At 46.6% G+C, this 23,193-nt stretch overlaps 1 protein-coding gene across 8 annotated transcripts in view; it reads right to left on the reverse strand.

Annotated features, from left to right (window-relative positions):
- Positions 1 to 23,193, reverse strand: part of LOC146202823 (uncharacterized) — a 208,286-nt gene that overhangs the window by 30,960 nt on the left and 154,133 nt on the right. For all 8 annotated transcript variants that reach the window (XM_084588353.1, XM_084588360.1, XM_084588355.1 and 5 more), the window contains 2 exons: positions 19,615 to 19,767; positions 15,525 to 16,301 (listed from right to left, as the gene is read on the reverse strand). In XM_084588353.1, the coding sequence (XP_084444479.1) occupies positions 15,525 to 16,301; positions 19,615 to 19,767 (930 nt within the window). The remainder of the gene's footprint in view (positions 1 to 15,524; positions 16,302 to 19,614; positions 19,768 to 23,193) is intronic.

Genomic DNA, 23,193 nt, shown 5'->3' on the forward strand with positions numbered 1-23,193 from the left:
GTGCTGCTGCATGCTTCCCGCTGAGCGTGCAAAGCGATCATGGTGTGGCGACCTAAACTGCTCTCTGCACTCTGCGCATTGACATCTGGGCCACGTGCCACTGTAGGCTGCTCGCGGTGAGTACAGCACAAATAGGCATTCACAGAGTCAACAATATGCAGACAAAGCACGGGGCTCAACTTCAGCTGGAGCTTGTGCATTCATGTCATCCGTAAAAGCGCGGGAGTACTGGAAAGATCCGAAATTCTGCTCACTGTGCACACTGGCCTCTGGATGGGGTGTTATACAAATTTATAGCACCCCGAAATTCGTATTACTAAGACTACTGACATTTTCTTTTCAGCAGCCAGCAACATAGTGAATTATAGAGCAGCAATCACAAACGTATGTGAAAATGGCATCACGCTGCCGAGTGCTGAGGTTCCTTGAGGCATAAAGTTTGAGAGCCCTGCACAAGGACGTTGTGAAGCATCAACTAATTCATCAGCACATTACAAAAACATAAGCATCTTTGAACGTGAAGGTAGTAATGGTGATGAGTCCGCAAGCACTTGTATTGGCAAAATCAGTACAGTGAACGTTCTTGTGAGCAGCCACGGTGCAGCATTGAAGAAGCATGGTTACCCAAAGAGGAAAAGATCAGCTGGTTTCATTTCAACAGTGGTCCATGTTGCATGTCCACTGTCCCACCGACCCATTCGTTGCGGTGCACAGCTCTGGCAACGGAGCGAGTCCTTGTGCTATAGGAAGACCGTTTGGCAGCAAACGTCAGTTACTGTGGTGCACTGTTTGCAATCAATCGACCCGATGTTGCACAAGCACAATTCATCCAAATTCTGCTAAGACTGTAAAAAGAAAACTTCCACCTTACCAACGAATGCAATACAGAAGCAAAATTCGAAGATGCTTTCTTTAAATTGGAATGAAAGTTGTCCCTTTCTTCTAGTTTTTGAAATTTGCCCGCATTTGGTGCATTGTGGAGGAAACACCAACAGTCTAGAGCCCCAAATTTTGCCTGAAATTAAGAACATGGCCTCCATAATCAAGACAAAGGGGTTTTGTGACAACTAGTTAATTCTTCGTGTTGGAATGTAGGATTGAAATTGGACTTTTTTTGCAGCACGTTGCTCCTGGAGCAAAGTTTGCAATTTTTTACTAACACAAGTGTGGCAAGAACAAATGTATTTAATAGCTCATCTTAAAGTGGTGGTTCTATAAATTTACCGAGTAAAAGATAATGCACGTCAAAATTTTAGTGTGCAAGCAAAGGGTTTCCAAACTTGCTCCATTTTGAAATGGCAAAAACGGTGTTTTCCACCTCTAGTGATAAAAAAATTTTTTCCCGAGAACACTACTGCATGTCTTGCAAAACTCGGGTTAATTCCTTTGTAGGAAGATGTTTGCCCACCATATGTAAAAAATTTCATTGAAAACAAAACATGGTCAAAGGACCTCGATTACAGTTCTTATCTGAACACACACCCATATAATATTTCCGTAATTCTTACTCTTTAGTCTAAAATTGTTTATGATAATTTCCTTTTCATAGACTCGTGGTAAATATGTTGGTGATGCTAGTGCCATTAAAGAATTTCCTCTTGCAGTATTTAGTATTAAGCATGTACTAGTAACTGCGAAAACTATTGCGATCCAAGAACAACCAATTTTCCCGTGGGCACATGTACGGACATCACACAGTAGAGAGCATCTAGTGTTCCACTTGAATGGGCCCTGCCACGGTGGCACAGCAATTAGGGAAGCATGATACCTTAGTCCCACCCCACATGGTCACAATTATCCAGAGCCCTCTGCTGTGGCATACCTCATAGTCCAAGTCACTTTGGGGCATCAACACCATAAACCATGAGCAGTTTTTTTCCTCTGCTCTAGACGGATGCTAAAAGAATACTGTAAAAGCTCACTAATTCGACATCGATGGAACCGTGAAAAATTGTCAAATTATCCGACTGTCGAATTATCGAATGAAAAAAAAAAGAAATGAGCCCCTGGATGACATACCTTTATTTGGTAAACAAGTTAGTTGTCACCATCTGTTTTTTCGGGCGAATTTGACCGGCGACAATAGCGCTAATCGCTGCCAGATGCTCCGTGGCACGCGCACCATCTGTTCGCAGAATTCTTCCAGAACGGACAGCACTTCTGCTGCTTCTTTAACAGTGCGAATAATGCCAATAATGCAAACACGGGGGCCAGTTGGTTGATCATTCTGTGGAATACTGCGCTACTTGATATACAGAGACAAATGGAAGACGACACACGAATGAAGCGCAAACTTACAACTATTTATCTTTATCGACAAAACACGTACATATATACAAAAGGCGTTCTTGTCAAATCACAGACACATCATTCATGCATGTGATCACGCATGTTATCATTTCGACCACAACTCCGCATCTGCACAGCTATCATATCTAGCTCCTCTTTTGTGAGAGCCACAGAAGATGTACTAACGCACGTATCTTTTTCTGCTGACTCGATTAAGAAGGCTTCTACTATTTCTCTTTCAATTCTTTCCTTTTGTTTACCTACAATTTCAGTCCTATGGAATAATGGTTTGCAGCCATTTACGCATCGCAAGCAATGTTGCGCAAGATTTCCAGGGTGGCTGATTTTCCCACAGTCATTATGATGTTCCAGGAGCCTCTTATTAACACACCTTCCCGTTTGTCCGATGTATTGTTTTCCGCACGAAATCGGGATCTTGTAAATGATTTCATCCTGACAAGGTATGAACCTTTTTTGATGTGCAATTTCACATTCCTTCCTCTTGCCACGCTTATCATGCTCATTTACTGCATTACAGAGGCTTATCAACTTTTTTGGCGCCCTAAATATCACCTTCACATTATGTTTGGTTGCTACCTTCTTTAATCCATGTGATACTTTGTGTATATACGGAATTACAACACATCGCTCTCTGTTGCTCTCTTCTCTCTGCACCTGCGTTTTCTTCGTTATGTTATTCAGCAGCTTTTCTGCCACGGACGAAATGACACTATCTGGGAAACCACTGGCTTTCAGCCTGGTTATTTGCATGCCGATGCTTTCTGTCATTTTGTGATCGCAGGACTTCTTAATGCTCTGCAACATGCATGAGTGGGCGACGCTCCTTTTAAGGGGGGACACGGCTCTTTGGCACCGAAAATCGGCCTGAAAATCGGATTTTCAATTTTTTCATTTTCGTATTCCTCGCACTATTCCGCATCTGCACGCGAATTTTCATCCTTATACCCCGCGTATTTATGAAGTTATAGCGATTAAAAAATGCAGTACCACACCCACTGCCCTTTAAATTGTGGACAAACGACGCCCAATTTCGATCGCCCGGCGCATGAGAACTACGCGCTCCACCGCGGCGATTTTGGTCTCGTTCGAAAGCGCGCGTTTTCGGCTTATTTTTTCTTTCGGAAAGCAACCCTGTGCGCTCCGCCTTCCCCATAAAAAACAAACAAAAAGATAGCATGCAGCGCGCGCTACTATTGGCCGGTTAAGGCACGTGATCAAAATGGCGTCGTTTGGTTGGTTCCGGCAAGCTAGCCCTGAAATGCGGACTCCCAGTGACGCCATTTTGTCTTTCTGCCGACCACGCTAGTGCAACGCGAGAGTCATGCCAGGCGCGAAGAAGTACCGCTCTTTGCACAAGTTCGGGCGAAAGCAACCAAAGAAACGCGTTAAGAATGCGACTTCGTTGCATACTGTGCAAGAAGCAAGTGCCAGTGCTGCGGGATTGTGTGACGATCACGTTGCGGGCGGCGACGCTTCTCCGATTCCGCTGGACAACGGCGCCGTTCTTCGTGCCGACTGCAGTCGTGTACGTATTGATACCGCGCCTGTCACTAACAGTGACATAACTCAAGTGAGTGCCCGTGAGCAGGCTACGCTTGATAGACTGGTATCGACGCCGGCGACGGCACGAAAGACCGCGCTGTTCGCCGATGCAAGTGGTGCGTCCGCAGAGTCAGATGCGGACGGAACAGCCTCCTATGCGGTAATTGACCTCAGCATTGTGAATATCCTTCTGGATGCCGTGCGGTGCAAAACGTGTCGTGGATGCGTGCGTTTAATTACCAGCGACCGGAGCTATGGCCTCGCCGTAAAACTGATCGTGCTGTGCGACAACTGCGGTGAGATTGCGGCCGAGTGGAACTCGCGGAGGGTTGACGGCGAGAAAAGGTGCAATCCTTTTGAGCTGAATATTCTGGCTAGTCGAGCAATGCTGTCGACCGGTAACGGCCAGACAGCAATGAACGATATCTTTTCGGCGATGGGGTTGTCGCGGCGCGGGATGCACAACAAGACGTTTCAACGGCATCTGAAGAACACACTGCAACCCGCTGCTACCCGAGCCGCCACGACCGCTATGGCACAAGCCGCGCAGGCAGTGGCGAAGGTCTACGATGACTTGTGATTTGGGCATAGGGGGAACATTGCCGTGTGCTACGACGGCACATGGATGACGCGCGGACACTCATCACATATAGGCGTCGGTGCCGTGGTGGAACTCTTCACTGGTTACGTGCTTGATTATGTGGTGTTGTCAAACTTTTGTCTGGGCTGCGAAATTGGTCCCAAGCCAAACACTGACGGCTACGAACTTTGGAAATCACGCCACCAGTGCCAAAAAAACACCAACTCCAAGGCTGGTCAAATGGAAGTAGAGGCTGGCAAAATTCTGTTTGAAAGATCTCTGCAGCGCCACAACATGCGCTACACAACCATGCTATGCGATGAGGACAGTCGCACGTTCAGTGCTCTTAAAGATGCTGCAATCTATGGCTACATTGAAATAGTCAAAGAGGACTGCATAAATCACGTGCACAAGCGTATGGGAGCAGCTTTGCGCAACCTCTTGCAGAGACACAAGGGTGCAGGGAAGCAAAGTCTTGGCGGCAGAGGAAGGCTGACAGCTGATCTAGTTGACAAGCTGGCAATATATTATGCCGAGCGCTTCGATCAAATGTAGGTGATGTGGATGCCATGCAGCGAGCTGTGATGGCGACATATTACCACATCACATCTACTGATGACTGCCCCAAACACAGTTTGTGTCCTACCGGTGAGAAGTCATGGTGCCGCCACAACGCTGCAAAGGCAAAAGAGGAGCCTGCACCAAAGCACAATTACAGTCTGCCAAGAGATGTGGCTGATGCTCTTTTGCCTGTTTATAGTCGTTTATCAGAGAAGAGCCTGCTGCAGAGGTGCATTCGGGGGAAGACCCAGAACTCGAACGAAAGCTTCCACTCGGTCATCTGGACCTTGATCCACAAAGAGCGGCACTCATCACTGTTTGCTGTGGAAGCAGCCACAGCAGAAGCTGTGCTGCGCTTCAATGCCGGCTGCAAGCATACAGCAGCAGCAATTCTGCAAGAATGCAGTACAAATGTGACAGCAACTGGGTCCAGGAGAGCTGAAGAAAAGGACTTGCACCGTAGCGTACGTTCTGCAAAGAAGCGGGCGGCTTCGCTTGGCGTTGCTAAAACAGAAAAAAGAAAACACCGCGATAGCATGCACCCCGACTATGCTCCTGGTGCATTTTAATAGCATGAGGTCTTTGGGGTTGCCCTTCCTGATTAAATGCCGTGAGGCTTGAGTGCTTCCGACAATCCCCCAATTTTGGTTGTGTTGCATTTTTTAAAGATCAATATCTCTGGTCCTGTTCTTGCTATTGCTTTAAAAAATTTTTTTCTAGGAAGGGAATCCCGCGAGTCTCATGAAACCAAGGTAAATGCAGTGACGACAAAAGAAAATTTGCTGAGAAAGTTATGTTGTCTTCGGTACCCAAATGGAATTTTCCTTTCAAGCGTTTCCTATTGCGTAACTTTGGCTCAAATTGGCATAGGCCATTAATTTTCGCTTCAGATCACTTTCCACCTGTTTCTGATCTTGTTGACATATCAATCATTGACATAATTTACACCTACATGCTGTGAAGTGTTTTTCCTCGTTTTCTCAAAACTGCAATTTTGAGGGTGCTGCAATTTTGGAGGAGAGATATCTCTTAGTCTATTTGTGCTATAGCTCTCATTCTTGTCTTGTTAGAAAGAGAAAACCTTCGACAGTGCCGTAGGACAAAAATATGTACAGTTATTATGCGGCAACATTTACCGAATTAATTATCAATCTTAGGTGCCAACCTGGGCTTTTATTCATAAAAGTTTGACTTATTGTAACTTTGGTTCAAATTCTTCTACCACGTTAATTCATGACTAGCGGCACTCTATGATCCTTCTAGATCACTCTGGCAGGGCTATTCTCCTCATGCCATAAAGTGTTTAGTAATTAACTCACCTCCAAACGAAGAACATGAATTAGGGATTATTTTGAAAGCTATTTCATCTACAAGAAAACTAATCAGATATTTGAAATCAGCATGCAAAAGTACATTAATGGTGCAAGTTTCAGTCAGATCCACCCATAAATAAGGAAAAAAGTTTTAAGAGGGGTGTCCCCCCTTAACAAGCTTGGACTGGCTCGAATCGAATCTCATGAGGCTTTTTTCGTTTTTGGTATGATACCACCAGCATGTGTGCATGGGGGTCTCCTGTATTTGTAGATCGAGGAACCTTATCATCCCTTTATCAGGTACTTCATAGGTAAAGTCAAGCCCATTGAACTTGCCCTTGAAAAGCGCGACCATCATATCCGCGTCAACCGTACCAGATCTTTCTGTACTAAAGCAAAGCAAAAAATCGTCTGCGTATCGAAAGCATGCTACAACACCCCTGCTATCCAGTTCAGGTTTTAGGCTGCGGTCTCCCTTTGCCATGTAAAGGTTCGAAAGGACAGGAGCCAAGCACGACCCGATACAACCTTTCGAACCTTTACATGGCAAAGGGAGACCGCAGCCTAAAACCTGAACTGGATAGCAGGGGTGTTGTAGCATGCTTTCAATACGTAGACGATTTTTTGCTTTGTTTTAGTACAGAAAGATCTGGTACGGTTGACGCGGATATGATGGTCGCGCTTTTCAAGGGCAAGTTCAATGGGCTTGACTTTACCTATGAAGTACCTGATAAAGGGATGATAAGGTTCCTCGATCTACAAATACAGGAGACCCCCATGCACACATGCTGGTGGTATCATACCAAAAACGAAAAAAGCCTCATGAGATTCGATTCGAGCCAGTCCAAGCTTGTTAAAAGGAGCGTCGCCCACTCATGCATGTTGCAGAGCATTAAGAAGTCCTGCGATCACAAAATGACAGAAAGCATTGGCATGCAAATAACCAGGCTTTCAGCCTGGTTATTTGCATGCCAATGCTTTCTGTCATTTTGTGGTTTCCCAGATAGTGTCATTTCGTCTGTGGCAGAAAAGCTGCTGAATAACATAACGAAGAAAACGCAGGTGCAGAGAGAAGAGAGCAACAGAGAGCGATGTGTTGTAATTCCGCATATACACAAAGTATCACATGGATTAAAGAAGGTAGCAACCAAACATAATGTGAAGGTGATATTTAGGGCGCCAAAAAAGTTGATAAGCCTCTGTAATGCAGTAAATGAGCATGATAAGCGTGGCAAGAGGAAGGAATGTGAAATTGCACATCAAAAAAGGTTCATACCTTGTCAGGATGAAATCATTTACAAGATCCCGATTTCGTGCGGAAAACAATACATCGGACAAACGGGAAGGTGTGTTAATAAGAGGCTCCTGGAACATCATAATGACTGTGGGAAAATCAGCCACCCTGGAAATCTTGCGCAGCATTGCTTGCGATGCGTAAATGGCTGCAAACCATTATTCCATAGGACTGAAATTGTAGGTAAACAAAAGGAAAGAATTGAAAGAGAAATAGTAGAAGCCTTCTTAATCGAGTCAGCAGAAAAAGATACGTGCGTTAGTACATCTTCTGTGGCTCTCACAAGAGGAGCTAGATATGATAGCTGTGCAGATGCGGAGTTGTGGTCGAAATGATAACGTGCGTGATCACATGCATGAATGATGTGTCTGTGATTTGACAAGAATGCCTTTTGTATATATGTAAGTGTTTTGTCGATAAAAATAAATAGTTGTAAGTTTGCGCTTCATTCGTGTGTCGTCTTCCATTTGTCTCTGTATATCAAGTAGCGCAGTATTCCACAGTTTAACAGTGCGCTTCGACGGCGGGGGCAGCTGTTCACAATCATCTTTTGATGAATCGTCGTTGCCGGTACTTTTAACTTCCTGAATTATGTCGTCCTCAGTCAGCTGTCCGGCGACTGTGACGCCATCATCGATGGAGATGTAATCAGCAAGCCGCACAGAAGAAGGCAAGACATTGTCAAAACAACTGTCATCCTCTGCGTTTGCGTCAGCCGTCTCACATGGCAGTGTCTCTGCACGGCAGTCCGGTGATACAAAACCGCTATGCCTGAAGCAGTTAGCGACCACTTCTGGAGGTGTCTTGGTCCATTCATGAGCCAAAATGTTTATAGCGCTGAGGAGCGTAAGTTCGTATTTCTTCCCCGCTTCCATACACAGAAGCATGTGCTGCAAGACGTGCTTTCTGTATTTGCATTTTAAGAACTGAATTATTCCCTGATCCATGGGTTGTAGGGCAGAGGTTTTATTAGGTGGGAGAAACACCAGCTTGATCCATTCAAGGCCCGACACCTTGCAGTGAGCACTGCAATTATCTACAACCATGAGGACCTTGCGCTTCTTCATTCCAAAACGCCGGTCAAGCTGATGCAGCCACGTCTGAAAAATGCTGGATGTCATCCAAGCCCTCCTGTTAGCGTGATAATTAACAGGAAGGTTCCTCGTGTTTTTAAAGCATCTAGGCTTCTGCGCCTTTCCAATCACTAAGAGCGGCAACCGCTCTGTTCCCGTCATGTTGGCGGCAAGTAGAATACAGTATTTACTCGCATAATGATCGCACCCCTGAATTTTGAGGTCAAAATTCCATTTTTTAAATTCCCCGCGTAATGATCGCACCCCGAACATGGAGCCGCCTGGTGGTTGATCTGCAGTCATCCCGCAGCGAATGCATTCCGACGAGTTCCCAACCTAGTCTAGTAACGTTGGAGTTCCCATGATTCCATGCTTTGCGGCGTTCGCCATTTTGCAATTCGGCAGCGTCGTAGCGTGCTTTGTGTTTTTGTGCGAGTTTACGCCATTTCACCATGGGGCGGTATGCCAGTTACACCGCCGCGTTCAAGCTCAAGGCTGTCGACTATGCACTGGAGCATGGCAACCGCGCTGCTGGTAGGCATTTCGGCGTGGACGAAATGAGGATACGCTATTGGAAGAAGCAGCGCGAGAAGCTGATGGCTACGAACAAGACACAGCAGGCTTTCTGTGGACCCAAAACGGGCAAGTTCCCTCATGTTGAGGAGGCGGTCCTAGAATATGTGAGGGACCTGCGCAAGGATGGTTGTGCAGTGTCATTAGAAATAATACAGACGCAGGCGCGCACAACTGCCAGGAAGCTGGGAATCGCCGCAAAGGATTTCCGCGCTAGCTCCGGTTGGACGACTCGCTTTATGTGACGGAATGGACTTTCCCTGAGGCGGCGGACGTCGTTGTGCCAGCGGCTCCCATTCCATTTTTAAATTCCCCGCGTAATGATCGCACCCCGAACATGGAGCCGCCTGGTGGTTGATCTGCAGTCATCCCGCAGCGAATGCATTCCGACGAGTTCCCAACCTAGTCTAGTAACGTTGGAGTTCCCATGATTCCATGCTTCGTCACTAGGCTTCGCGAAAAATGCGGTTATCTCATGTCGCAAATTGAAAACGCCGATCAAACTCCACTGACGTTCGACATGCCCCGGAATACAACTGTGAACGAGAAGGGTGCTCGGAGCGTCCCCGTGAAGACGTCTGGCACAGAAAAACAGCGATGCACAGTCATGCTTGCTGTGACGGCCGACGGGCGGAAGCTGCCACCATACGTCATTTTCAAATGGAAGACTATTTCGAAGGAAACTTTACCCGTGGCATCCATATACGTGCACAAATGAAAGGATGGATGACTGCAGACCTGATGGTCGACTGGATTACAGTAGCCGACGGGTAATTCGGACTTGTAGGATATTTCGGACTTCAGTGAGGCACCGTCAGTCACCCCATAGAAGCGCATACATATTTGCGACGGATATTTCGGACTTTAAAAGTCCGAAAGTTCGATTTTTCGGACTAATTTCAGTCCCCTGCAGGCCAAAATCTGCCATCTTATCGGCTTTTCGCCGGCGCAACAAGCGCCATCTTGGATTGAGGTGGATTGGCTCTGCAGTTGGATTGGCTTGACATGGTTTCGGTGCCCCATTTTTGCCAGGAGAGGCCCCTGCAATCTCTGCCATTTCGAGGTGGCAGTCGGATTGTCATCGCCGTCAACCTGCTTTTGTCGCCAACGCTGACGCGGGCAGCTATCTCTTTGTGCTTTGTCTCATACGTCCACCGTGTTGTCACACGAGTTTCTCCGACCGCGTCAACCGAGTGGCGCGCCGTCAATCCTTTGGCCGTTTTGTGATTGCGTCCGGCGGTTCCACCGCTCTGAACGAAAAGTGCCTCATTTTTGCGTGTTTGACGAGCGGTGTGGTGCGCACTCGGGCAGTTGACATGGCTCCGCCGGTGCTGCCGGGTCCGTCAAAGAAGCGTGGGAGCTATTCTACCATGACCCTTGAGAAAAAGGCAGCGATCATAAAGCTAGTGCTGAGTGGGCGAACGCAAGCTGACGTGGCCAAGGAGTTCGCACTGTCGAAGCAAACTATTTCGGATTACGTGAAAAATAAGGAGAAGATTTTTTCCGCCTTTGAGGCGTCCCACAGCAGCAGCCAGAAGAACGACAGGAAAGGCGACCACCCCGAATTGGAGAAGGCCTTGCTACTCTGGCTTAAAGCTGCTTTAGCGAAAAACCTTCCAGTGTCGGGCGACACATTGAAGGAAAAGGCAGAGACCCTGGCCGTGAAAATGAGAATTGAAAAATTCAAGTTCACGGACGGATGGCTCCGCGGTTTCAAGAAGAGACACAGTGTGTCTTTTAAGAAGATGTGCGGGGAGAGCGGAGCCGCCAACCCAGCCACGGTAGCAGACTACCGTCAGACGAAGTTGAAGCCCTTGTTGAGCCAGTACAGCCCGGAGGACACCTTCAACTGTGACTAGACCGGCCTCTTCTTCAAGATGTTGCCTGACCGCACCCTCTCTTTTTCGGGTGACTCCTGTTCAGGGGGCCGCCACAGCAAGGAAAGGATAACAGTAATGGTAGGTGCAAATGCCACTGGCACTGAGAAGCTGCCACTTCTTGTGATAGGCAAATCCAAAAATCCTAGGTGTTTTAAGGGCGCGAAGAACCTTCCCGTGTGGTACTGCAGCAACTCCAAGGGATGGATCACTCATGCTTTGTTTGAAGATTACGTGCGTCGACTCAACCGAAGTTTCGAGCGGCAGGGGCGACAAGTTATTATTTTTGTTGATAACTGCACGGCTCACGGCACCTTCGACAACCTAAAGCCATTCGGCTCGAATACCTGCCACCAAACATTACCAGCGTGCTCCAACCAATGGACCAGGGGGTGATCAAAAACCTTAAGGTGCATTATCGGACCCGTCTTCTGCGGCGCACAGTCCTTTGTTTTGACAACGGGAAAAAGTACGCCACGGATCTTTTTGCGGCGGTTAGTATGCTGGCTGACGCGTGGAAGGCAGTGAGAGCGGAAACAATTGCTAATTGCTTCAGGCACGCTGGATTCTCCGCCGATGAAGTCGATGACGTAGAAGACTGCAACGATTCTGAGGATTTGACTGCAGACAGTGGCGAAGACCTCATCGTTGACCTTCGCGGGAACGGAATGGACATTCCAACGGGCTCCACGTTCCGCGAGTTTGTTGAAGTGAACGACGGCCTCGATATGTGTGCGGACCTCACGGACGACGAACTTGTACGCCAGGTTCTTCAACCTGAAGACGAGTCGGACTCGGACGACGACTCGGGCGGCCTACCACAGCCATCGCTTGCACAAATTACGAACGCTGTGAACTTGCTGTCTAGCGTCTACAGCGAAACGACAACTTTGGCGCAAATACAAGCGCAAATCGTCGCCAGCAAAAGAAATTTGCCGCAAGGTAAAATCGGCGACTTTTTTAAGCCGATTTCCTCTGAATAAAGTGATTTTTTGTGCTTCACGGATTTTTCGGACTGTTCGATTATTCGGACCATTTTTCGGGTCCCTTCAAGTCCGAAAAAACGGTCGGCGACTGTAATACTGTTTGGGGACGAAGACGAGAAGCACTTCTGCTTCCCTCGCTTCTGGTTTTGGACAGTTTTAGGGGTCACCTTGTGGACAGCGTGCGTGCCAAGCTGAAAGAGCTGCGCACGGACATTGCAGTCATTCCTGGCGGCCTGACTTCGCTGCTGCAGCCTCTCGACGTGTCTTTGAACAAACCGTTCAAGGACAACGTTCGACGACTTTATGCTGAGTGGATGGCGATGGGCCAGCATGATTTGACGCCGAGCGGAAAGATTAGAAGGCCATCCGTGGAGATGCTGTGCTCGTGGATTACAGAAGCGTGGAGCAGTATCCCCGACGAGGTAGTGGCTAAGAGTTTTAAGAAGACAGGCATATCTAACGCTTTTGATGGAACGGAAGATGACTTCCTGTGGGATTGTGAAGATGCTCCCAGCGACGACACTGCCGTTTCTGATGAGTCGTGCAGCAGTGAAAGCGAGGATGGCGAGGATTCAGACTTTGATTAGAGTACAGTTAAAACTCGATTTAACGAAGTTGAGGGGAGCCGTGAATTATTTCGTTAAATCGAGAACTTCGTTAAATTGAATGAGGCATTTCTTGGGCACATAATTCAGTACATTCGATTACAGTAAAACCTCGTTAAAACGTACCCGCTTAAACAGTACTTTAGTTTTAAAAGTGTTAAAGTCAAGTCCGCGACTGAGCACCCATTGAACATAATGCATTTTGCATCCGCATAAACCGTACCAGCTTATCGCGGTCGTATCGGTTAGCACGTACCATTTTCACTTTTCGTCGCACTTGCGCGTGACGAATTCACGCCGGTAGCACCGACCCAAAGGACGGTTCGGCTAGCGGCGCAACAATCTTCCCTAAATACCGCCGACGGGACGGCAAGCCACACAGCTAATGACAAATTGGCGCCAAAGTTGGTAATCATACAACTAGCGCAATCTTTGGGGGTCCGTATGGTCATCGTCATGAGTCATGACCCCCCGCGCTACTTTCGAGTGGGTAGCGCCAACACCACGACCGGCGCCGCTAGCGCGTATGAAAAGAAACAACAAAAATTCTTACTCGACAAGAAAGGCCCGAGGGGACTACAAATTTATTTTCTGCCAAAGTCGGTGAACTTTGTAAATTTTGGGGTGCTGTCTACAAAATAGACCAAAAATTAACACTTTTTCACCTTTATTTCTCGAAAAAAGGTTCGTTAAATCGGGACAGATCACGGAATCGGTTTCGTTATTTCGGGTTAGTCAAAGCATTGAACCCTATGGGCGTCTGAGGGGGAATTAGGATACCTTCGTTAAATCGAGATTTTCGTTAAATCGGGTTTCGTTAAATCGAGTTTTGACTGTACTGACGAAAAAAAAAATGGGCTTGTGCACTCCATGTGATGCTTAATGTGCGTGTTTATTGCGATGGTAAGCCTTACTCAGCTTTTATTTTTGGTTGTAATCGAGATATACAAGACGTCTGACCTGCAACTTGCTTGCGTTTTCGGTGCTCAAAAATTTTTTGTAGAAAATTTACCCCGCGTAATGATCGCACCCCGAAATTTGCGTCAGTATTTAAAAAAAAAAAGTGTGATCATTATGAGAGTAAATACGGTAGTTACTCTTTCCTTGCAGAGTTTTCCTGCTGTGCACGGGTCACCTTTGAAAGTTATCGTCTTGTCCGGGAGAGCTTTAAAGAACAGTGCTGTTTCGTCGGCGTTGAATATGTTTCTTGCGTCATACGCAGCCAAATATTCAAGCAGGTCGTTGGTCCGCCACTCCTCAACTGCTTCTTCGCTCGCGGCAGCTGTTTCGCCACACATTCTTGAACGAGAGATTGTGCCGGCTTTTAAAACTAGCGAGCCAACCTTCGGAGGCTTTAAAATCTTCGACATTCATTCTTGCGGCGAATCTCAAGCCTGTGCACAACTTAGTGGCCCCTCACAGGGAGATACGCCTCTCGTGCGTTCCAACGCAGTATGGTTTCTTCGAGCTCCGGGTGGGCCGCCGTCCACAGTCTTTTCCTTTCAGGATTGAAGCTTTCACTGTCGAACGCCTCCAAGATGCTCTTTTCATTTTTGACATACGTGGCCAAGGTTGTCCTCTTCACTTCATACTTGTTCATCACGTCTTGGCGTGAAACACCGTCCTTGATCGCATTCAATATTTGCACTTATGTGGCCAGGTCCTTCGCTTCATACTTCGGCCGCTTTGCTGGCGTCGCCATCGCAGCAGCACTCAGCGTCAAGATGCGCAGGTACAGCACTCTATGCACACACACAGCATAGTAAACATGTAGGCGAAGCGTGACCGTAGATGCAAAAAGCACGTGGCGACGACACATGCTGAGGTGAAGCTCGACGACTCCACTGCGCGAAGGTAGGGCTAGGAAAGAAAACTTCCGGCTGACCTCGCTCCCCACGCATCATTTTGCTGATGGCGATGACAGTGCGGATGGCGTACGCTGCCTTTTTTCTTCTTCAGCTTCACACTAGCGCCGCTCTTGGCCCTGTCTTTTTTTTTTAACCCCTTCCGCAGTGAAATGCGAAATGGCGGGCTACGGGGCTATGGAGCTACGTCGATCAACCGACGCACGGCAAAATTTGGTCGAATTAACAAGAATTTTGCCCCATAGACTCCTACGTATAATTCGAGGGACCTCGCGTGCACGTCGAATTAACCGATTTGCCGAATTAACGAGCTTTCACTGTATTAGCTCATTTTGAAAACTGCCCCCAACTTTGTACTCCTTCCACATTGTATCTGCCCAAAGGAAGTTCTGGTGAGCATTTTTTGTCTCTATTGTTTGAACAAACAATAGAATGAGATCTTTAACTCTCAAAAACAAATTGGAATACAAGTAAAATGCATACAGCAGAACTGCAAATCAGAAGACCACATGTGAAATGGTGAAGTTCCCTGGTTTAAGTGCAGTATGAAAAATGTGAAGAATTTTGGACATTATGAACATACTCCTACACCAAAGATATGAACGTGCAACCTGTCACTGCACCCTCAAGCACCAAGCACAGCCCATAAAGCCGACAATGCAATTGCCAGTCAGGTGGTGGCATGCTTCCAGCACATCGCCAGTCATGCGGCACGCACTGCAAATAGTGAGCCACGCCGCTTTAAGTAAATCCCACCAGCCAAAACAAATCTATGCGTACGCATTTCTCGTGCTTCTGCATATGGTTTCTGTTCCTTCTGAATGAATAAAATGTTTCAACTGCATGCAATAAGCAGAAAAAAAAAAAAAAAAGAGGATCAGGCATGCACTATTTCATTAAATGTAACAATGTTAAGAGCCACACCGCCCAACTGGCTGCACACACCTGCTGGCATCGTAGTGTTGGAGGCGGAGGGCCCCGAGGCTGCTGTGATGTCATCCCCTGTTGTGGCCTCTGAATGGGCGCTGGATACTTGGTGGGCGGTGGAGGCGGCGGGGGGGCACTTCGAAGCAAGTTAGGGGGCATTGGCAGCACGTGCATGGCTGGCCTCATGCCACTCGGAGTAGTGGGAGCCCCTGAGCTAGCTCCACTGGAAGATGCAGTCTGTCGGCCTTGGCCGAAGGCGAAGGGTGATCCTTGAGGAAAGCCCTTAGCTGCCTGGGCCTTGGGTGGAGGCGTGGTAGCAAAATCTGTAGACAACTCAAGCGATTTGAAGGGTGGTGGGTGGAAGGTGCGATGCAGGGCTGGCTGTGAGCCAAAGGCCAGTGCCTGGCTCTGCTGCTGAGAGGGGTAGTAACCCCCTTGGGATGGGTAGTACGAAGTACCCAGAGGCGCCCCTCCAGGGGCAGCCCTGCCAGAGCCAAGCAGCTGCTGTGCAGGAGGTGGCAGGCTCTGCTGACCCAAAACCTGGCTTGTGGGCACAGGTGGCCCTGCCTGGTATGTTGGCTGCAGACGCAGAGTTGCTCCAGTAGCAGCAAACATGTCTGGGCCCGAGTGAGTTGGTGGCGGTGGTACAAACATGCCTCCTTGATTGAAACCCTGGTATGACCCCAAAGGTGGGGGTGCTGGGTAGCCATGGGTAGCCTGGGGGAACTGGTGAGCCACAGGTCGAGATACAGGGTCTTGAAGCAGCGTCTGGTACAGCGCTGCTGACTGGGTCATCTGGAACATAGTGGAAGTGAAAAACCAAGTGACTCTTTCATCAGTTTCGAGCTCTACACATGCCAACTGATTCACAACAGGTATAATGAAACTGTTCTTTTCATTGTTCCTCTTTGGCTCAGCAAACAGCGGCTGGTAGCAGACTACCTTGAAGGCACTTTAAGGGGGGATAAATTTTTGCATGTTGAGCAGTGTTGGGCACTTCTGGGCGTGCTAGCCATTTTAGATGGCAGAGAACAGCAAAAAGTAGCATTTGACTGGTAGCAGCTTTGTTCTGTTCTCGGTGGCCGAGAATTGGTCGAAAAATTACATTTTCCATTTCTTCATTTTCGCGGTTCTGAGAAGTTTCCGAAACTATCTGCACATTTTGGTTGATAAACACCACCCATTTTGCACGTTACGAATTCCACATATAGCGATATATCGCTTATAACGATCAAATTCTTGAGATTTATCATTTTTCCCATTGCCCCTATGTAAAAATAAACCAGATATAATGATCGATTATTGGCAGTACATCGGATATAAATGATAGCTTTATCGCAGCGCGGTAGGTGTTTACACGAACATTTGATTGAATATTCAATAAAAGAAAATATTAAGAAGACAGTGATGTGAACACAAAGAAATGTGCACTATCATCGCAATCACAGCTGCGCAAAGGGTGCTGATGCGGCCGTATCATCATCGCCATCCCCGATTCTGCATCCGTGGAAGATACCGCGACCACATCGACGAACGGCGCGATAGCTCCAGAGATGAAACGATAGATTTATCGGATTTGTGGCAGGGTTTCAAGGTTAGAAGCCTCCTGAAAAAATACGGACATTCCCACTCTACGATTTTAACAATCATCAAGGCTGGGGATGTCCTTCAGTTCATCTAATCGCTAATCAGTTTGGTGCATGCAAAAAGGACTGCCGCCAAGCTTACTCTCTATTGGACGCGTTGCTCACAGCGATTGTCAAGCTTCAGCTACTGCTTAAGCGAGCATGGATTTCAGATTTCTTTAAGTATGCTTAAGTTATTTTATGGCTATTAATGTATACTGTAATAAAGTGTTTAGTGCTCTTTACGATGATTAGCGTTTTTCAACCCGATTTACTCATCGTAAGTAGGCAAGTCTACATGCATGGGAAAATGCGTGGGTGTCCTTTTTTTCCCCCCCCCCTTTTTCCCCCCCTTTTTTTTCCGCGGGTCCAGATATAACGACAATCAGCTATAATGATCCGAATGCGTGCACAGCATTCTCAAGTTACAAATCTGTACGCTTGGCCCTTTAAATTGAGATCAAATCGCGCTAAGATTTGATTGGCCACAGTTAGAGAAATACGTGCTTCACAGACGTTCGAAAGATCGTGATCAGTGGTGGAACTGGCAACCGGTTTCTTGCAGAAACTTTTGTAGCAGAATAAATCGCCATTTGTAGCAGAAATTTCACGTTTTGTAGCTGAAAAAATGGCATTTTGTAGCAAATATCCGAGCTTTTGTAGCAGAAAAAAATAAAGGTTTTGTAGCGAAATTTCAAATCTCGAGACCCTTAAATAAAGAAGGCTCATTTTATTGCTAGAACCCAATTGCTCAGATGTTTATAACGACCATAGCCATGCAAAAACAATCTTCAAACTCAGATGCAGTCTAAAGTGTTGTTCTTTCCATTACAAGCCCCAAACTGAGCAAACAAGGTTTTGCTAAATACAGAGCCGTTTTTATTCAGAGGAAAGGAATAACGAGATATGTAACGACACTATAAACACTGTAGCCTTGCAAAAGGTAGCTAGCTGTCAATATAGAAACTCCCTGTAGAAATTCAAAACCGCCGTTTCTTAAAACTGCAACTTTAAGGCATTATTTCTTCTCTTGCCTTGATGACTCCAGCTTGGACAGTGCTGCTGCAAACCTTTCCTGTCCATTCTTCAGAAGGGTTTGCCCACTTTCAACGTCTGCAAAATGTTTAGACTTGACGCCTTTTGAGAAAAGCAGCTCAGCATATCGGTGCTCATATTCCTGGCCAGCCTGATCTCTTCCTGTACCCTTTCCCGATTGTGACCTCTTTTCTCAGTATCTTTCTTTGTCCTGTACATCAAGGTAACGTCGAGGCGCCTTTTTCCTTCAAGACCTAAGCTGATTGGAGGGAAAGAGGGAAGAACATTTTTTTGCAAGTCCTGGGTGGAGACTTATTTTTCCCTCTAGAGAGGTGCACTGCTGGCACTGCTCAGTCGAAAGGCGCAATGCGAAGGGGGTGTAGAGTGAGCGCCGATTCAGTGTGTTTGCAATCTTTGCTTTCGTTCTTTTTCTTCCGGTGGTTTGGCAGGGTGGCTGGGTAATCACAGCGACACAGGCACTCTGAGTTGTGAGTCTGCTTCTCAGCGCACTGCAGGGATAGCGCGTATGTTTTCCTCATTGTAATGAAAACGTCCAAGGGTGCTTACTGGCTGTATGCGGGGCTGCAAATGCATCGAGTACCTGTGCACGAGTTATTTGCAGACACGCATGCAGTTTTGCAGTGGCGGAAAAGAAATAACTGTCAAGACAGAGATAATCTTCTAAAGGGCGCATAATTATTGACATTTAGAATTAAGCTGAGAAATTATACAGATGTTCCACATAAGGGGTTGAACTTAATGTACAAAAGCGGTCAACAGAGTCCAGTGCGCGTGCACAGAAGCAGTCAAATCCTTAGCGCTCCCTCTGCTGTTACTCAGGCCATCGCAACCCATACATCACCGGTACAACAACAAAAGGAAAAAGAAAAAAGAAAAAAAAAAAGAAAAAAAAAAAAAAGCAAGCGTGCATACTGCTCCAGCTGTGCTTTGCAGAGGGCAGTTTCAAACCATCACTCATTTGAAACTGCGCCGTCTGTGTTGGCCAGCCTGCTCGCACATCGTTTGCACGTGCATACACGCAATCTTGCAGCCCCCTCTCACTCCCTGCCAGTAGAACGAACAAAAACAAAAAACACCTTAATATATTTAAAGCTACCTGCATTACGTAAACACACAGTTTGCAGTTTTGAAATCAGCACAAAAAAAAAAAGCACAAATATTGCAAATCCGACCATAAATGAAAGAAATGGTTTTAAGAGCGGTGACCCCCTTTAAAATATTACAGTAGGGTTCCACTGTACTCACAGCTGAATGGAAAACAAAGTGTGCACATGAGTGTGAAAGAAGGAACTGAATGAAAAGAACAACTGCATTATGCCATTGGTCAGGCTATCATATCCAATCACATGGGATCAGGGGATTGGCTCTACATGCTCATCACACCGGTCAACTCAACAAGACTGCCCAAAAGAAAAAAAACATGTTACCTGCTGAGTACTAGTGAAAAGCAGAGCAGCAGGAGGGCTGGCCACTGCCTGGGGCATACCAGCTACCTGAAGGTTAGCCATGGCTCGCACATCCAAGCCAGCCAAAGAAGAGGCTGCTGCTGGTGGAGGGCTCAAAGCATGAAGCGCTCTCACCTGAAATGATACATGCCAGCAAAACTTCAAGTTAGCACAACCTGGATAAAACAAATTCTTTATTGTGCAATAAGAAGGTCTTTTTATAGACAAAAAACTCTCACGAGCTTTAAGGAGGGATGAGGGTCTTGAAAGGACACTGAAGAAAAACAAGTTTAACCGATAGGTTAGCGCCACATGATAGCAAATTATCTGCCGAATACAAGGCTTTGACAACTATATTGTGTAAAAGCAAATCCATGCAGCACATAGCCCAATCATAGGCACCATCAGCGACAAATATGACAGCTCTCAAGTGACTATTTTCAGTGGCCACCCACTGTCGCAATGAGGACAGAAGAGTGGCAAGTGCAGTCAGGAATGTGAAGTCTCGTGTTTAGAACAGCGCTAACCAGGCAACAGAAAGAAAGACCAGATGCAAGCACGAGCACTGAATCCCTCTGCGTGTGGCCAGTGCACGCAGAAGTTCAGAACAACAAGCTCGCAAATGGCATTCATTATCTGCTGTGCATGCTCATGACGGCAAAGCAGTTTTGCTCTCATATCAACCTTTTGAATGGGCTACTTCGTGCAAGCTGCGAGAGCATGATGAAAAATCAGTCACTTTTTTTTTCCTCGTCAAGTAGGCACTATGCAAGCTCATGGTCTTCACTAAATCTTTTCTAGTACAGCAAGAACCTATCCAAAAAAAGCTGGAGTAGAAAGGTGAACATGCTTTAAGACATGCTGAAAATTATCTAAGTACCACCAACACCTCTTCTTCGGGACATTAAAAAAAATTGCCCAGTGCAACAGCCAACTTTGGACTTGTTCTAACAAATGTCTTCAGGCAGCTCGCTTCGGCTATAAAGAGCGCCGGTGAGTCAAAATGAAGAGCCAGTTTCCAAGGGCAGGGATGGTGGGTCTGTGTAGAGCGCCACGAGAAACTGGGCGAGGAGAAATATGTGCCTCTATGGTCAGTCTAGCAGCAGTGGAAGCCCAACCGCATATTCTTCCTTTAACATGGTCAAATTGGCGCAGCCACGAATGAATGCCCATTGCAAGTTTAAACAGCTTCATGCATTTGCTTGCATTTACAATCGCACTTTGCGCTCGGGGTTGCGAAACTTTCGGTAAGATGCCAGCTGAAAATGTGGGCTGCTAAAAAAATATCCCATAATTATCTTGCTTCCTTTGGCAGAGCTCAGGTGATATTTTAATCAATTCACCACTTTTGGAGCAGAAAAAAATGCGAATTTAATTGACCTAACTGGAGCAAATAGAGCAGCTGAATCACTAATGCGAGACACCTACAGTAGCTATACTCCATAAACATGCCACTTCCAAAGCAACAGGCAACGCTGGCATCGTGCCGCCGACCACTTTCTCTAGCCATGAAATGCATGGATACTTTTTTTTTTACACTTCTACTTCATAGCATAGCGCTCTGTGCTCAAAATCAACCGGAAAGCACCGATCCCGAAAAGTTTTCTAAACTGCATATTTTCGTCGAAAAATGCCGCCTAATTCATACGTTATACCGTCCCAAACAAGTGAATCTGTGCACCTGGCCCTTTGTATTGAGGTCAAACCATACCAAACTTTGATCTCCCACAGTTTGAGGAATATGCATTTCGGAGGCATCATTCAGGCGTTCTGAAGATTGCGATCCAGGCTATTACCCCATCTTGGTTGATCACCACGAGCAAGCCCTCAATACGAAGAAACTAAACTGCACAACACATTCACTGCTATTTGGTTCAGAAAAATCATGACCAAAATGACAACTTTCGGTTGGCCTAGTTACGCCTAGCCGATTTAATGCTGCTGCCTCGCCATGACCACAGCGTAAAAACCTACGTATAAAAAGTATTATAGGTTGAGTGGGAATATAGGTATACCCCCTTACCTTGAAGTAAAAAAAAAATTAAAAAAGTCGAGAAGCGCATATATTTACATCAGCTGTATCCTTGCATCACCGGAGCTACGATCTCACTCCAAACTTTCAGCAGCATCTTCGGAAGACGACCCTTTGCTGCTCGCCACCTCCCAGTGTGTGTCATTCAGTTCCATCAAGTGTGTTGACTACGCAGCATTTCTTGCAAGGCTGTATGCGAAAGCTGATCTCACCCATGACACCGCATGCCAAACTGTTGCTGAGAGAGCGGCCATGTTGCTGTTCTCTTCGGCTAAAAACACTTTCTGGAAAGCCACCGTACACTGCCTCCACATGCTGTTATTGGAGGCATTTTATACTCTCATAGGTAGAATGAAAGAGCACAAAGATAAATGCGCTTGAAACGGGAAAAAAAAGCCAGCAACTGCAGGATGTAGATATGGTTTTGGCTGTTCGTTCACGAGCGGGCACGCCACTTATTGCCAGACTGTGCCTCACATTCTGCTAAAGACTGCTATATAGGACGAGGGACGATTATAGCTTACCTTTTTTGAGAAAAATCTCGACCTATATTCCGGTTTATACAGCAATATATTAGCCCTTTCGGCCCTCAAGTTTTCTCCTGGGCGTTATTTTTTCCCAGGGTCCAATAACCACGCAATAAATTTTATTGTTTGCAGTGCAAGAATTTATAAATCCATGGTGTCAAAAAATATGGAGCAGTCATAAAGCAACTTAGTGAAATCTCGTTATAACATACAGTTAAAAAATCTGAAAATAGTTCGCTCTATCCATAGTTCGTAATATAAAATTTCGTAGAAAATGCATGCAAGAGCACCAAAATTCAATCAGAGAAGGCACAGCAACTCGGAGGGTGCCTACTTGGATCACATCCATTTATTTACACGCAAAGAACAGAGTTATCGCGGCCTGTTTTTGTGTTGATCACGTTCCATGTCATGCCCTGTTCCACAGTTTGCAAACACTCAACAAGGGCAAAAACCCACTGCTCTCAATAGCCCTGCAGTAGCTGCGAAGTAAATCCAATGCAGCAAGCGCTTCTTGTGATGTCTGAATGTTCTCGTCTGCAGTGTCAGCCTGAGCTTCGTCTGCGGGATGTTCAGAAACATTCCACAGCGATTTCAGCGTCCGTCAGTACAGCCGTGTTCGCCGCGATGTCGTAGTTGCCTACAAAGTCCTCTACAGTCATTCATCGAGCTCGTGGAACTCTGCTTCTGCTTCGTCGGGATCGTCCCCATCGTCACTTGATGCACGGACCTCTGCTGGAACAAAACCTATGTGCCGAAAGCAGTTGGCAATCGTTTCGCCTTTCACGCTGTCCCATGCCGCTTTAATGCTCCCAGCAAGTCAATCTTCAAGTCCTGCTTCATACGAAGCTTCACGAGAACAGTGTCAATCGGTCTCCTCTTGTAAACTGCCTTGAAGATCTTGATTTTACCTCGAGCTTGGTGTTTAATGTCAGTGCTTCTCTTTTTTTTCACATTCATCGCCATCGCCGCACTACGGACATTCGCGCACCACACTCGACA

Source organism: Amblyomma maculatum, chromosome 1 (genome assembly GCF_055883805.1).
Source record: "Amblyomma maculatum isolate TAMU_Amacu chromosome 1, ASM5588380v1, whole genome shotgun sequence".
Lineage (NCBI taxonomy): Eukaryota > Metazoa > Arthropoda > Arachnida > Ixodida > Ixodidae > Amblyomma > Amblyomma maculatum.